This window comes from Bos indicus x Bos taurus, chromosome 18 (assembly GCF_003369695.1).
Source record: "Bos indicus x Bos taurus breed Angus x Brahman F1 hybrid chromosome 18, Bos_hybrid_MaternalHap_v2.0, whole genome shotgun sequence".
Taxonomy (NCBI): Eukaryota; Metazoa; Chordata; class Mammalia; order Artiodactyla; family Bovidae; genus Bos; species Bos indicus x Bos taurus.
In genome coordinates, this window is record NC_040093.1 from 51,718,753 (window position 1) to 51,734,261 (window position 15,509).

Genomic DNA, 15,509 nt, shown 5'->3' on the forward strand with positions numbered 1-15,509 from the left:
GGGCCCTGCAGCGATGAAGTCTCTCCTGGGCCAGTTTTGGTCCCTGGGTATGCGGGTTGGGAGGGCCCTGGGCAGGGCCTTCCATGTCCAGGAACTGAGAGCATAGAAGAGGGGTTGGGTGTCTCTGGGCATCTCGCCAGATCCACGGGGGTCCCGCAGTGGGCACCAAGACACACCACGTCAGGCTGACACTCATCACAGCTGAGCCAAACCAGCTCTCATGTCATCCTTATGAAAGCGGGGCGTGAGAATCGGAGACGCCCCTGGTCCCCTGAGCAAAGCCTGCCCAGACCACCTACTCAGCCCCAACCTCAAACCTGCTCCAGCTGGTGCCTCTCACCACTTGGGGTCCCTCCAGCTTGGGGGCAGCATCCTGCATTGATGTCTCCCATCATGGGTCATCGGGGCCTTCACAGGCTGTGTGTACCGAGGGTGGCAGTTCTGTGGCTTGGAGCTGGTGGGAGGATCATCTCGCTCTCAGGGATGCGCTCAGAGGGGTGTGCATGTGGGATGAACCACCAGCCCTAAATACTGCTTAGTGTTCGCAGGGGCAGCGCAATGAGTTTATATTTTGGCAACATTCCTCTGGGGAGTTCAAGGTGACATGCAGCCAGTCTGCATGCTTTCCAACAATGAACATGCTCTGGGACTCAGGTCAGCCTTCCGTGGTGCCTCGATGCCAGCAGGGGAACCCCTAACCATGCGGCCTGGGTCTCCAGAGCCCCCAGCCTCCCCGATCGCTGCCCACCTTCGTGCACAGAGTTCCCGCTGCCCCGACTTCCCCAAGCTGTGCCTCTGCTAGACGCCCTTCCTGGCTTCAGGCGTGCACACAAGTGCAGGTTCTCCTCCTCTCGGGAGGCTCCCTGACTCCCGAGCACCCGATCCAGATGTGTGAGCGCTGACGCGGGACTTTCTGCTTCATGCGAATCTGAGCACTGACTGGCCTCAGAGGCGTCCTGGCCGAGCTGTTCCTTGAGTTTTGTCAATTCCTTCTTGAAAACAAGTGATCTGGACGAGTGTATCTGTTAAGTGAAACTTTGTAGTTGTCTGTCTTGGTCAGAGTTGGGGTGGGCACAGTGCTGGTGGGCAGCAGGCAGTTTAACAATAAATCAGGAATTACTTTAGAAGTGCTGCTGGTACAAGAGGCAGGCCGAGAGGAGGGGGTCCTGCTGCCCCTCTCCAGGGGCTGTTTCTTTTTCCTTCTAGAGACACTCTGTACATATTGGATCATCTTGTATTCCAGGGGCTCCTGTGGTCTTTTTTGGGGTCGCACCCCTCCCCCAGGAAATGCGCTTGCCCACACTCTGCCCCATGTTGCCACAACCCCTCGGGGGACATGTCTTCTGTTCAGACTAACTGTAGGTGGTCCTTGGCTCTAGGAGGACCTCCCCCCAACCCCCATCTGCTGGGGCGCCTCCTGGGGTCTCAGGGTCCCCCGCCCCTCACGTCCCTGCCAGGTGTGTATGTGAGCAAAGCAGAGAGCTGGCTTAACAGGCACTGGCCCGATCCTGACAGTGACGTCAGCCCGAGTGTACAGTTGAGGAGACTCAGAGGAGGAAGCCTGGCCAAGGCCACCCGAGTGATGAGGCCGCGGCTGGACTCAGGCCTGCCAGACCCCAAAGCTGGGTTTTTCCCACTACTACTCGACTTCCTGGGCTGGCCTGTGTACCCACCACTGAGCTCCAGGAGGGGGCTCTGTGTCATGCTTTGGTCAGGATGCAACCCCCCCAACTCATCCACCTACCCATCCACCATCCACCCACCTCCGCTCAGTCACTCGTGACTCTCTCTGTCCACATGCCCACACCCCTCAAGCCCACCCAGGGTCCACCATGTTTCTTGTCACAGCCCATTCACACTCGCTGGGTGTGCCAGCCTGCAGCTGAGCCACGCCCCCTTGGTGGCAGGTGTGCATGGGGGAACAGGAGAGGGCCCCAGAGTGCTGGTCCCAGGTGCTGGGAGAGGGCGGCCCTCCCCTCCACTGGTACCCCCCACACACACACACACGGCAGGCGGCCCAGATGGTGGGTGCCCCCCCCCCCCGCCAGCTCTCGGGAGCTGCTCTTGGCAGCGTAGCCCCAGCAGCTGGGTGAGGAATGTGCTCCCTCCGTGCGCCAGCCGCGGGGCGAGCAGGGGACATCTGGATCACGTTTGCGGCCGGCAGAGAGCAGGGAGGGTTTCCATTCCAGCCGCTAAGCGCGCTCCACCCTCCCCACCTCGGAACTCTGCTCAGCACCAGGGCATCCCGGACCCAGCTCCATGACCATCCCAGCTCGTCTGAGAAGGAAGTCCCACCCCTGCCCCACTCGTTTGGAGCGTCTGTACGTGGCTGCAGCTCTGGGCTTCTCGGCCCAACCAAACCCTCAGACCCCTTCTGCAAACACAGGCTCTGACCGGCCTTCTACCAGGAGCTGTGGTCACCTTTCATTTCTTGTCATTTTCTGCACGTATGTTCATTTGCAAGATGGAGTTACATGTGTTTCTACTTCTTTTGATTTTTCTTTATTTGAAGTACAACACATCACACAGAAAAGTGTTGTGTGCATGAAGGTTCAGAGTGTGCAGGTTAACAGACAGCATTCCCTGACCTGCCCCAGGCCCTGAGCCCCTCTCCCGGGTCACTGCCGGTCGTGGGCCCACCACCTTGACTGTAATGCCCGTAAGTAGAGGCATGTGGCCCATCCTCTCTGGGGTCTGGTGTCATTCACTCAGCCACGTGTTGGTGACATTTGACAAATTGGTGTGTGGGGTTATGTGTGTGCTTTTTCCTTGCTGTGTAGTATTCTGCTGTGTGGATCTGCCCCTTGACCTCCTAATGGACCTCTGTGACAGTGGCCAGTGAGTATTCTTATCCTTTGCTGCCGATGCTGGGCTCTTTGCTCTTCTGTTGATTCCCTGCCTCAGAGCAAATCACTGAGCCATGGGTGCACAATATTTCAGGCTGGTGGGTGCTGAAAAGCAGTTTCCAAAGTGAAGGTACCCACCACGTGATTTCAGGCTCCATAGGGTCCCACTGGGTGGCTCATCTGGGCAGTCCCAGCAGGGCTTGCTCTTGGGTTGAGGTCGGCAGCTCTGCTGAGTGTGGCCGGGCCCTCACACTCCTGGATCCCTACCTAGGGCAGGTGGGCCAACTCGCCCAAGTGAGCTTTCCCATTCAGCAGGCTCAGCAGGACAGCCAGAGGTACTGACTGCCTCATGTCCAGCTCAGAGCTGACTGCCATCATCCTGCCTCATCCTAATGGCCAGAGCAAGTCCCTGGCCAGCCCGGATCTAAGGGCAGGGAATTGAGCCCATTTCTGAGTGGGAAGCAGAGAAAGCAATGGCACCCCACTCCAGTACTCTTGCCTGGAAAATCCCATGGAGGAGGAGCCTGGAAGGCCACAGTCCATGGGGTCACTGAGGGTCGGACACGACTGAGCGACTTCACTTTCACTTTTCACTTTCATGCATTGGAGAAGGAAATGGCAACCCACTCCAGTGTTCTTGCCTGGAGAATCCCAGGGACAGGGGAGCCTGGTGGGCTGCCGTCTATGGGGTCACACAGAGTCAGACACTATTGAAGTGACTTAGCAGCAGCAACAGCAGCTTGGCGGGAAGAGCTGCAGTCACATTAGAAGGGGTGTATGTGGTTGGGGAGGAGAACTGAGGCCATTTTGTGATGCATCCACCCCCAGGTGGAGGATATCTTAATCCGCCATAACCGAACTTTACTGATGATGGGTAGGCTCAGAGTAGCTCCTTGGTCCCCACGCCCTACACATGGGGGAGCTGCCCACTGAGGCCACCGGGCAGGGGGCAGCTCCTGACCCAAGCTCTGCCCAGGCTCCCGCCACAGCCTCCAAGGCAACAGGCCAGGGTCCCAGACGGCACAGGGGCAGGCGGGGCCTCTCTGGGTTTCTCACAGGCCGGTCAGCACACCTGCATGCAGCGTCTCGATGACCACCAGGTGTCGGCGCTGGTCTGGACTTCGCAGTGCACAGAAAGACAAGGCCCATGTCCTCGGGGAGACAGGACCCACACAGACCGCGATGGCAGGTGCTGACAAGTGCTCCCCAAGAAATTAAGTGGGTGATGCAGTGGGAAGGGCAGGGGTCCTCTGAGGGGGGACATTTGGGCTCGATCCTGAGTGAGGAGGGAACGGCCTTGTGGAGCACAGGGGAGCATCCCAGCAGGTGGAGACGCCCCAAGCCCGCCCGGGAGAGTCTAGCCGGGCCTCCCAGACTGGAGGCACAGTCAGGTCAGGAGAGTATGGGCCCTTTCTGAGGGGACCCTGGGCTGGAGGATGGTGGTGAGACTGGGTCTGGCTCACTTTCACCGCACCTCGGTGGCATCTCGATGGTAGGGACCTTCCTGTCCAGGAGGGTGGCTCCCTCCCAGCACTGGCGAGATTCGCAATCCGCTGCTGGTACAGGGGGCAGCCCAGCCACCGCGATGTCCCCTCTGGGGCTGCGAGGGTCTTCCCTGTGCAGCAGGACATCCTCTTGTGGACCCTCCTGGCCACCCTTCTGGCCAGGCTCTGAGGGTCCACAGTGATGACCCTGCCTGAGCCCAGCAGTGGGTCAGCCAGAATGCTGGACACGCATGGGAGCTGCCACGTGACAGCCGTGTGATCCAGGCTTACATCTTGTGAGCCTCAGTTCCCTGTCTGTAACCCAGGTCTTACTTGTCTGGGCTTTATCAGAATGAGGAGGTCTCAGCACCCAGGCATATACACCACTCCCGGCAGAAGGCAGCCCATCTCAATCAGAGCTGGGCCCCGCTCAGCACCCAGGTCTTTCAGAGGAGCCTCTCGCTGGCTTGTCCCATCCCTCTGTGCCACTGCAGGGGCTCTGCTCTTGTCCCCATCTCACAGGTGACAAAACTGAGTCCTGGGTAGAAAAGTCAGTGACACTCAGGCCAAGAGGCTGAGATAGGGTGGAGGGAGGCCAGTCAGAAGCTCTGTGTCATGGGCACCATGGTGGCCTTTCCCCTTCTGGTCCTTTGTCTAAGACTACCCCCATCACCTGCCCCCAACCTTGAGAAGCAGGAGTTACGGGCCCATTTTATCAGTGGGTATACTGAGGCTTGGGCCATGCTGGGGTGATTTCCCCAGTTCACAGTCTGTCACAGAGCAGGTTTCCTGGCTTTTGGTCCAGTGATGTTGCCACGGCAACCAGCATCCTTGGTGTTGTCACCCGCAGGCCCAGGGGATCATGGGGTCCCTGGGGGAAGGAGGGCCAGAGAGGCCTAGCACTGTGTAGTGGGAAGGGTCACAGCGTTAACAGGCAGAGGAACAGCAGCCCGGTCAGACCCCAGGACTGGGAAGGGCTGGGCAGAGGATCCAGGGGACGTGGCTGGAGCACTCGTGGGGGTGGGAGGGCCGCCTGGACCAAGGGAGGGAAACACTAATCCTTGTGTGTATTATCACTGATTCATCAGGCGGCGGAGGCTGATTGAAACCAGATGTGGGCAGCGGTCCAAGTTCCAGCGCCTGGAACTCGTTAGGGCTGTGGCCCCCCTGAAAATTCTCATTGCTTTGCAGAGCATTGGGGATCAAAGACAAGCCATCCCTGACCTTGGCCTTGGAGGGTGAGGGAGGGGTCAGCCTCCTGGTCAGACCCACCCATCTTGATGTGGGGGGTCAACCCCATGTCCTCAGGGCTCCCTGAGTCCCTCTGCCTCAGCCTGGGAGCCCTGTCCGTCCCTTCTGAGTCATGGCTGCTTCCTGGGGTGCATGCCTGGTTTTTCCCTCCATCCCCAACACACCCACTGGGAGGCTCCAGGAGAGTCCGTGCCCCTCCTTGCCCCAGGAATTTGGCCCTTGGTTGGGGAGATTGCCTGGCTTGCTCCAGATCCCCAGGGTCCAGGAGTACAAGTCCCCATCTACTCTCCAAGAAGCCTTGAGGGCAAGGGAGGGTATTCTGGGGGCAGAAGCTCCCCAAGCAGCGATATGGAGGCTCAGATGCCCCCCAAAATATCTGCCCCCCCTCCTGCTAGCCCCTGTGTGCTGGCAGTGGACATGTCCCACCTTGCCCAGGCCCTGCAGTGGCTGGTGTGCAGTGTGCGGTGGTCAGGGGCTCAGAGGAGGTGAATCTGTCACCGGGGGTAGGGGTGGAGGCAGTGTAGGGAGGTACTTGGGCTGGGCTGGCCTTCAGGAAAGACTTGCTGCACTACCCACATCTGCTGTGTTGCTCATGACTTCCAAGGTTGGCCCAACAGTTACACGGCCAGAAGCCTGCCTGGGACGACATGAGAAGAACAATGTCCACCCCTCACGTGGACGCAGGAGGATCCCATTGACGCTCAGAGCTCAGGAGGGCCATCTGCGAGCCAGGGGAGCCGGCTCCTGCCTCCACGTGCTGTCACTGCCAGGGGACCACGCCCATGCTGGAGTGCACTGCGCTGGGGTCCAAGGGCCCCACCGGGTCCACCCCTGACATGTGGGGGTGTCTTCCAGCGGGTCCTGCCCAGGAGGGATGCCCTGAAGCTGCCCCTCCCTGAGCGCTGTGAGGCCTGAATCCCCTCAGACACACCCACCTTCTGTCTCTTCCACAAATGTGGCATTGGGCTTCTGGAGGTTCCGGAGCTGTCGTAGTTAGGAGGGGGCTCTGGGGCTCATGGTGGTGCTGTAATAGAAGGTCTTGGAGGAAAGAGTGGGAGAAAAGAGGAAATCTGTAGTCAGGGCTCTGCAGCCTCACGGAGCTGCGGCCTTGGAGGAAGCCTGACCTCTGCCCCCTCGATCTCCTCACTGCTTCAGTGGGCAGTCATGCCCACCTGGCCTGGGGCTTGGACCCATGGAGGAGCCTGGAAGGTGCTGGCTCTGGAGGCCATTGTGGAGGACATGGGATGAGGCTGTGTGAGGCCCTGAGTACCGCACAGGGAGCTGGGACACTGTGGGAGGCACGGTGGTCTCTGGACCCTGGAGGCCCGTAGCTCTCTGCGACTCTCAGTGTTGGGGTCCCATCTGTAAACCCAGTGGTAGTGCGTCTTCCTCCAGGACCGGCGAGGGCTGCCAGCGGAGTCCCCGCTCATGGTCAGGATCCTGGAAGCCCAGGTGCGGCCTTCACAGAGGGGCACCTCCCACGGGCAGCTGTACCCTGCCCCGGGCAGAGTGTCTGCAGGCCAGGACGCCGAGATCCTCCCGGGAGAGTCTGGCCTGAGCAGGACAGAGTGTGCCTGGAGGCGCCGGGGACAGGTGGTGCCTGCCGTCGCTCCCGACACCTGACACCAGCCCGCTGCTGTCCCACCCCCGGACCTTTGGAGGACGGGGACGGGGCTCCAGGGGACACCTGACCTGACCAGGGAGGTTCCCTCCAGTCCCTGGCCGATGTACAGGGCAGAGGAATCGGGGCTGTCCTTGGCGAAAGAGCGCCTGTGGAGCTGGGAGGCGGGACTGTCCTGCCATCCACGGGCCATCTCCCTTCTTGGTCCTGACTCCACAGCGTTTATGCAGCACCTGCTGTGTGCCTGGCCCTGCCCTGCACACTGTTTCACTGAGGAAGACAGTCACATTCAGACAAAGACGTGGGAGATGAGGGCAGGGAGGGGACGGCCAGTCACAAAAGTCCCTGAGGGCACTCAGGATGCCCGCCAAGAGGCAGGGGCCACCTGGTAATGGTTTCAGGTGACGTGTCTTAGGGGCCAGCTCGCCCCTCTGCCTCCAGGAAAGTCCAGCGTTCTGCCCGCCTTGGTAGGAGCTTCTGGACCTCGGCCTGCTCCCCAGCACGGGGCGGAGGCCAGGACATCAGGGCCTGGGCCGCTGGTGCTCTGTCCTCGTCCCCACCTGCAGCTGTGGAAGCTGCAGCTGGGCAGTGTGCCCAGGGGCACCCGCTCACTGGGGCCGGGGAGCAGGGCCCCTCCTTGGGGTGCAGGGCTCCCTGCCAAGCCTCCACGGGCCTGGGGAACCCTGCCTGCCTGCAGGTCAGTGCCAGGAACAGGGTCTGGGCATGTCACAGGTCACAGCCCGAGACTCCGCAGAGAGTGGCCTCTGGGCCCTGGGCTTCCTTGTTGGCCACCTAGCAGGCTAGGGGCTGTGTGGGGTGCACAGGTCGAGGCCGGGCTCACAGTCAGGGCCCTGCCCCTGGAGCAGGGTTACCTGTTGGTACTGGGCCTACCTGGCCACTTCTGTGAGGGTCAGATGAGATGAAGGAAGAGTCAGACCACGAGAGGCCAAAGTGAGCCCTGATTCCGCAACAGCACCAGTGGGGGATGGGCTGTGTTGATGCTAAGGGCCCCCTCCCATGGAGGGTTCTAGAACCCCAGGGCTGGGAGCGCGGGGCTGTGGCCAGTTCTCAGCCGCGCAGGGCGGGCTGGGAACACAGGCGGACAGGGACAATGATGGATGGGGTGGCTTGTTCCGGCACATTCCGTGTTCTTTCCCACCGGCTCCGCCCGGCCCCGGAGAGCGGCTTCCTCTGACGATGGGTTAGTGACATTTAGTGGGAACTGGAGCCACTGTCTGGGAAACGCGCAGGGTCCCCAGGGACCTGGGGAGCACCGCCCAGGTCTGGGAATGTTCTCGAGGGCTTGGAGCCGGGGCCAGTGGTGGGGCTGCGACCAAGTAGGCTGTCCCCTCTCACCCTCTGGCTCCTGCACTGCAGCCAGACATCAGGACACCATGGGGGCCCCCACCCTCCAGGATTGAGGGATGGACAGTTCAAAGAGGAGCGAATGAGGGAGCAGCAGGCCTCGGGTGGGTAGGACTCTGGGCCACCTCCAGCCCCCTGTCAGCTGTGTGAGCTCGGCGGGTCACCCATCCTCTCTGTGCCTGTTTCCTGTGTGTCAGATGGAGCAGAGCCGGGCTGCCTGCCACGTTGTGGGACGGTCAGACTCCTGGCTGGGCCCCCGGCACACTCCTGCCCCCTGAGCACACGGGGAGGGGACCACAGGGAAGGGGCCAGCACCCCGAGAGTTCCCCCCACCACACACCAGCATAAGGGCCGCTGTTCTGGCAAGGCACTCTGCGGGCTCCGGGGGAGCTGACAGGGACCCTGGTCAGGGAGAAGCCCAGACATGTCTTCTCCAATTCCGCCCCATCTCCCGCTTTTTTCTCCATGGGGTCCTGTGGACGCCATGGCCCCTGACTGCTGATGGGGCCAGCGGAGGCCCAGGGATGCCAAGGCTGCTCCAATTTCCCCCCTCCCCCGGAACATCTAGGAAGAGCCCAGGGAGTTGGGAAGATGGTCCTCGCACTTAACCTGCTGCAAAGCTGGGGCACCCAGGGCATCACCCACTGACTCAGAGCAGCAAACCCACCCTAGCCTCAAACCCCAGGCAGCCACCCTTTCTATGTCTGGTCAGCCCACATGATGTTCCCCAGGGAGCATGAGGTGGCTACAGAACTTTCTAATCTCCCAGGTGGTGGTGGGGCCTGGTGCTTGAGGCACCCCTGGAGAGCCCCGGGCTCAGGCCCTGCTGTCTGTCAGGCTCTGAGACCCTGAACACTTGTCCTCCCCGAGCCTCAGTTTCCCCATCCACAAATGGGCCTGATGGGGGCCCCTGTGGAGACGCATTGAATCCTCCCTCAGGGCGTGGCATTCCGGGTCACAGTCGTGCCTGGGACCCTCAGTGGGCACACTGATGTGCATGGGACACGTGCCAAGCCCTCGCCTGGGGAGCTGTTATTTATATGTTAATCTTATAAAAGTGAAAGAACTTAAAGCTAGACATAGGTTCAGCTGCCAGGGCCCCCTCACTGACCTGCTAAGTCAGAGCTCCCTAAAAGGGGGCTTGTGTAGGGGATATCCTGATTTTGGGTGGGGGCATATGTGGGACTGAGGGTCCCCAATGACTTCAGAATCAGGAGTGGGGAAACAGACCCAGAGTGGGTATGGGGGGACCATTCGAGCTGGGGGGGTGTCCCACAGACGTGTCTAATGTTTCTCACAGGCAGGCACAGGGACTGACGGCGCTTTCTGGGGAGGGCATGAGGGTGTAATGAGAGGTTGCGTGGACGTGCAGGGCACAGGACCCAGCTCCCCCGGGGCTGGGACACCTGGGAGTGGACCCCGGAGGGCGGAGGACCTAAGAATGGGGGAGGGGAGAGAGCGGCCCCACACGGCCAGCTCAGGCTTCTGGGTGGAGTCTGGACCTCACCGGGAGCTGTGCCCAGCTGACCATGCTGGCACCCTCAGGAGTCTTCACGGCGGTGGGAGCTGCCCCCCTCCTGGCCCTCAGCACCACTCAGTGGGCCCCTCCCCAGCCCCCACGACCTGGCCAGCTCCTGCTCACGCTGGTTTGTGAGCTCAGGGTCCCCCCTGGGTGGCCCTATAGGGCGGCCAGACAGGCAGTCAGGTTGTGCCAGAACCCTTGGGGGTTGTGGGCCTTAGAAGGAGCTAGGGGCTGGTCAGGAGGCCGGTGCTCAGGAGACTGAGGCTGCCCATCTGGCAGCTTGTTAGCCATGTGCCCTCAGACCATGCAGGCTGGCAGACGGGCAGGCCTGGCCTCCACACGCAGGCAGGGCTGCAGAGGTGGAGAGAGGGCAGTAATTAATAACAGCAATTAACAGCTGCCACCATGATGGTGCGACCATGGTGGGTGCCCTGCCCTCTGCTAAGCACACTTCTCCATCTCATTTGACCCATGTTGCACCCCGGGAGGTGGGTGACAAGTGTGCCCATGTAGACACGAGGAGCCCAGCTTAGAGGCGGCCGCTCGTCTGGAGGGTGGGCCTCTAGCCCCCTCACACCCTACTGTCCTCGCTTGGCCAGCCCTGAGGAGGCAAGTGTCCAGGGTGAGCTATGGTTGCATCCACAGCCCCCCGGGTCGGTCCACCTTGGGGCTGGGGCAGCCAGGACCCTTGACCTGCCCCATCCAGGCTCTGAGCAGGGAGCCCCTCCTCTCAGAGGGCTGCCCAGCAGTGACCTCACTCTTGAGTCCTCCCCTGGCCTCCGGCATGTGCACGGGCAGCCTTCTGGAAGTGCCAGCCCAGCCAGAGACCCTGGGCCCGGGGGGCAGCGGTCAGGAAGCAGGGTCGTCTCAGAGGGGATCACGTTCCAGGGGAGCCAAAGACCCTCATATGGGGCACCTCTCCTGAGGACGTGAGGTCAGAGCTGAAGACCCAGGAGGGAAGGGGAGATGGGGGGAGGTGGGGGCTCGGAACCACAGCTCTGGGTGTAGGGGTGGGTGAGGAGATGGGTGTGGTGGGAGGAGGGCTGGGGGTAGGCCCCGGGGAGCCCCATGTGCAGTGGAAGCTGCTGAGGGTTCAGGCGGCAGAGGCGATGCCTGTGCACACCCTCACGGGCTCCCTACTACCCGCCAGCTTCGTCTGGATTCTTTGCACGACTAGAGAGAGGCCCGTGCACTCTGTTCCTTGCAGTCGTCACACCACCCTTGCTCTTCCCTGAGGCCTCCGGCACGCTCTGCTTTGGATCTAGGCCGAGGCCAACCTCAAGAGCAGGGTTCTAGCACTTGCATTGCTTCATAAACTGTTCTTGATTGCATTGAGAGCTCACCATCATCCATTACAGAGGAGTAGAAAGGCTCAGAGAGGTGAAGTGACTTGCCCTACATCACACAGCCAGCAGGCAATAGAGCCAGACTCAAACAAGATTCAACATATGTGAGGCTTCCTGCACCCGTGGCCCCACTGTGTGCAGCCCAGGGACCCAAGGCCCAGTGTGGGAGGTGGGGATGCACCCCCACTAACCTGCAGCCTCCATCCACCTGGGTTTGATTCCTCTCCTGCAAGGAGAGTTCGCATTGATGCAAACCAGTCCTTGAAACCCTGCGGACTTGCATGCCCTGCAGGGACGCACCCATACATGCTGTGTGCCCTTAGCAGATGGCTGCACCTCTCTGTGCCTGTAAAATGGGGCTGGAAGCAGCATTCCCCGTGCTGGGTTTCCTGAGGATAACAGGAGCCATGACTCATCTGCCAAGTGCAGGCATGTCTCCTCCATAGGTAGGCAGCCTGGAGCTTCGCCCTCAGGGTCCGTGGACACCTGAGGGATGGGTGAGAGGCTCCATGAGACACAGGCACACTCAGTCCACCCCTCCCCTATGCCCCCTGAGCCAGGGTCTCTGGTCTGCTTCACCTGTGACACTCCAGCGAAGCCCCAGTGTGGAAGGGCTTGGAAAGGTCAAAACAGGCCATGTCCCCAGCGTCCCAGCCTGGCGTCCTGAGTACCCTCCCTGGACAGCCTGCTGGCGGGACTGCCTGCCCCAGGGTGGCCTGGTCAGATGAAGGGCTGGCCAGGACAGGCAGGACTGCACCCCACAGGGGTGGCCCAGGGCCTGTGGCGCTGGCCACGTTTGCCTTCTTTGGTTGTCACTGGGGACTGGCCACCGGCCCTGCAGCCAGGCATGGTGTTGACAGGCCCGCACAGCTGCAGCGCACGTGTGCCCGGCCGTCAGCTCTTGACAGGCGGCGGCGGGGGGCAGGGCGCCTGGCGGCGGGGGGACAGCTGAGGGCACAGCAGGTGCTGTGCGGCCCGGTGGCTGCCGGTGACCGCCTGCTTCCCCCTCTGTGGGGCCAGCGAGGGGGGGGCTTTCTGCTCCAACCCCAGGGGCCCCGGGGTGCTGTGGGTGTCTCCTTCCGGTATGGAGGATGTGGGGGCAATGAAGGAGGTCTGCTCAGTCTGGGACACAAACATTTTATTGTTGCAGTCACTGTCCATGGAGGCAGGTGGCCCAGATCACATGGGGCCCCTGGGAGGAGGAGGGGAAGAAGTGAATGGGTTGACAGGTGTCCAGCCCAGCCCCGTCACCCCCTGGCTCCCGGTGAGACCCCATCAGGGTTAGCAGGATGGGCAGTGGCGGGGGTGAAGGGCGGGCAGCACAGGCTTGGCCAGTTTGTAATGGGCGGGGACGCCCACCTGTAGTCCCAGCTGCCCTCCCAGGTCTCTGTGGTCGCCTGATGCTGGCTGACGCTGAGCTGGGGTGGGAGCGGGTAGGGTGGGGGGCGGCCCAGAGGCTCGCTCCCTCCCCCAGCTGAGAATACCTAGGCAGCTGCTGCCTCGGGATCGTGTGGACGGTCAGTCACCCAGAGGCCTTTTCCCAGGGCCTGCTCTGTGGGCCCAGGGGCTCGGGGGCACGTCAGGCCGGGGTCTCTCCATGTCTCCACCCTATCTCCACACCCCTGACTCCTAGCAGAGCATCCGAATCTTTGACACAGCGGGATTCTGTGGAATCTTTGACACAGCGTCCGGGGCAGGACCTGCTGCTCTGTGGACCACACTTGGATGGCCAGGCCTAGAATGGCCTGAAACCGAATGTGTCCTTGGCCTGGCTGGTCCCCAGGGGTTGCCTGGGCCAGGAAATGGTGAAAATACAGGTTCCCGCCTCCCAGTCTTCTCCCCGGGGAAGACCCCCAGACGTGCCTTTTAGCCTCTGCTCTAGAATGGATAATGCTAGGGTGTCTCTGAGCGGGGGTTCCCCTGGGATCCTATTAGGAATGCAGAGTCTCAGGCCAGCCCCGCACCTGCAAAATCAGAAATGGGGGTGGGGAGGTCGTCCACACAGGCCCTCCAGGAGCTTCTAATTGAGGAAGTGGGGGCACCACAGCCTCAGGGGGTGCCCCCAACTCCCTGGTCTGCAGTTGAGAAAACCCAAGCTCCCAAGGGCCACCCCCACAATGAGAACCCCAGGCCTGTTCTAGCTGCCCGGGTTCTTGAAGCTATGCCCTCCAGTGCCTGAAATCGGCTGACCCATCCTGCTGTCTGATCCCAGGTGGGTGGGATGCCAGCCACCTGTGAGCACACCTGAGGCTTCTCCAGGGCGGGCTGTGGGCAGAGTGTCCCCTGCCCGGTCTCCAGCTGCTTGAGGCCTCACCCACGAACCAGGTGGGCCTGGGCTGTGCCAACCCCTCTACCCCTTGGCCTGACTAACCTGTTCTCTGTCTCTTTCTTCCGTCCCCCACCCCCGGTGGTGCCCACAGCAGACAGGAAGGAGAAGGCCACCGCGATGCCCGACTCCCCGGCCGAGGTGAAGACGCAGCCCCGGGCCACGCCCCCCAGCATGCCGCCCCCACCGCCTGCCGCATCCCAGGGGGCCACACGACACCCCTCCTTCACGCCCCACACAAGTGAGTAACCCCAGGGCTGGGTCTCAAGGGGGCACTGGGGTGAGTCACCTCTGGGGGATCCCTTGAGTCGTTTGAGGTCCGACCTTTCACCTGGACCTGTAAACGCCCCCTCGTTGGGCCTTTGAGAGGGAGGATCTCATTATGGTTCAGACCCAGCTCTTCTACTTGGTAGCTGTATGGCTTTGGGCAAAGTTCTTAACCTCTCTGGGCCTGGCGTTTCTCACTGGGAAAGCAGGGCTGGCTGTGGCCCTGCCTCACTGAGCTGCTGTGAGGATGAGTGAGTTAATAGTTCTCAGCAGGGTGGGCACACAGTAAACCTTCCATCAAGGTTAGCTGCTATACCGGTGCTCAGACAGGGACGAGGACTTCTCCGTGGTCACACAGCAGACTACTTGCATGTGGGCGAATCCTGTTTGGCCTGCACCCCCTGAAGGGGCAATTGGAGGCATCTCTGGCCTTGGAAGAGCTCTGCGGCCAGTCCTGAGCCAGGTGTGTGGGTGGGCCAGGAACTGGGTCCGCAGGGCCTTAGCTGCCAGCAACATGATAGGCAGACCATACCCCAAGGTGGTGCCTCACTGGCACTGGGCCATGGTTGAGCATCTTGGTGCACACAGCAGGTATAGGTGGGCTTGCGGAGTCCACAGCCACCCCTGAAGCCCTGGGCCTTTGAGTCGGAGCAGTTGGGAAGGAGACCCCCGGCTTGTGCTTGTGTGGGGGACAATGTTCCCTGTCCCTAAGACCAGGGGCTCAGCAATGTGTCCTAAGTGTTTCTGGGCATTCCGCGTGCCTTCCCACCCACACATTCAGAGGACAGAAAGCCCTGCACTGGGGCTCCCTTCCCCAGGCTTTGGACCCAAATGAAGCCCCTCCCTGGAGCAGGAATCTCAGTTCCTCAGCCTGGTGGCCCCTGGCCACCCCCAGGTTCCTCAGGCCCCACCCCGCTCACTGGGGTCCATGTCTCTTCCCAGAGCCCAGGCCCTGGCCTGGCTCCATCTGTTCCTGGTTGTGAATGGTGCTGGTCCTGCCATCAGAGGCTGGGCAGTGGCCCCCATCTGGACGAGGGGTCCAGCTAGGTCCCTTGCTGCAGGATGCTGGTCTCTGCTGGTAAACAGGAAAATGCTACCTGCTCCCAGGTGCGGCCAGCTGAACACAGGACTGTCTGGCACAAACAGTTCCAGCACCTCTCCCCAGTGGGGTCAGTCTGAGCCAGGGGCCCCACACATGATGGACACTGGGATGAGCCCGTGTCCCCACACTTGCCTCCTGCCTCAAGACAGGGCCCTGCCATCCACCCCTAGGTGCCCGGCCTGCACTGGCCACACAGGAGGGGCCAGAGGTGGCCAGACTTGGCTCACTCACTGTTCTCACCTGGGGACTCTGGCCATCCGGTCACCCCTCCCTCTTCTTCAGAAGAGTCAGTCCTCACCTCGGGCTGAACTGTGGGCCGATCTCTGTCTACTGACTACAGCTGCCCTGTCCAGCCTCACTGGTAGAGAGGTGAGGCTCC

At 61.5% G+C, this 15,509-nt stretch overlaps 1 protein-coding gene across 4 annotated transcripts in view; it reads left to right on the forward strand.

Moving 5' to 3' along the window:
- The window catches only part of CBFA2T3 (CBFA2/RUNX1 translocation partner 3), a 78,020-nt gene that overhangs the window by 43,180 nt on the left and 19,331 nt on the right, over positions 1-15,509 (forward strand). For 3 of the 4 annotated variants that reach the window (XM_027513793.1, XM_027513792.1, XM_027513795.1), the window contains exon 2: positions 13,856-14,002. In XM_027513793.1, the coding sequence (XP_027369594.1) occupies positions 13,856-14,002 (147 nt within the window). The remainder of the gene's footprint in view (positions 1-13,855; positions 14,003-15,509) is intronic. The other variant, XM_027513794.1, reaches the window with a different exon arrangement.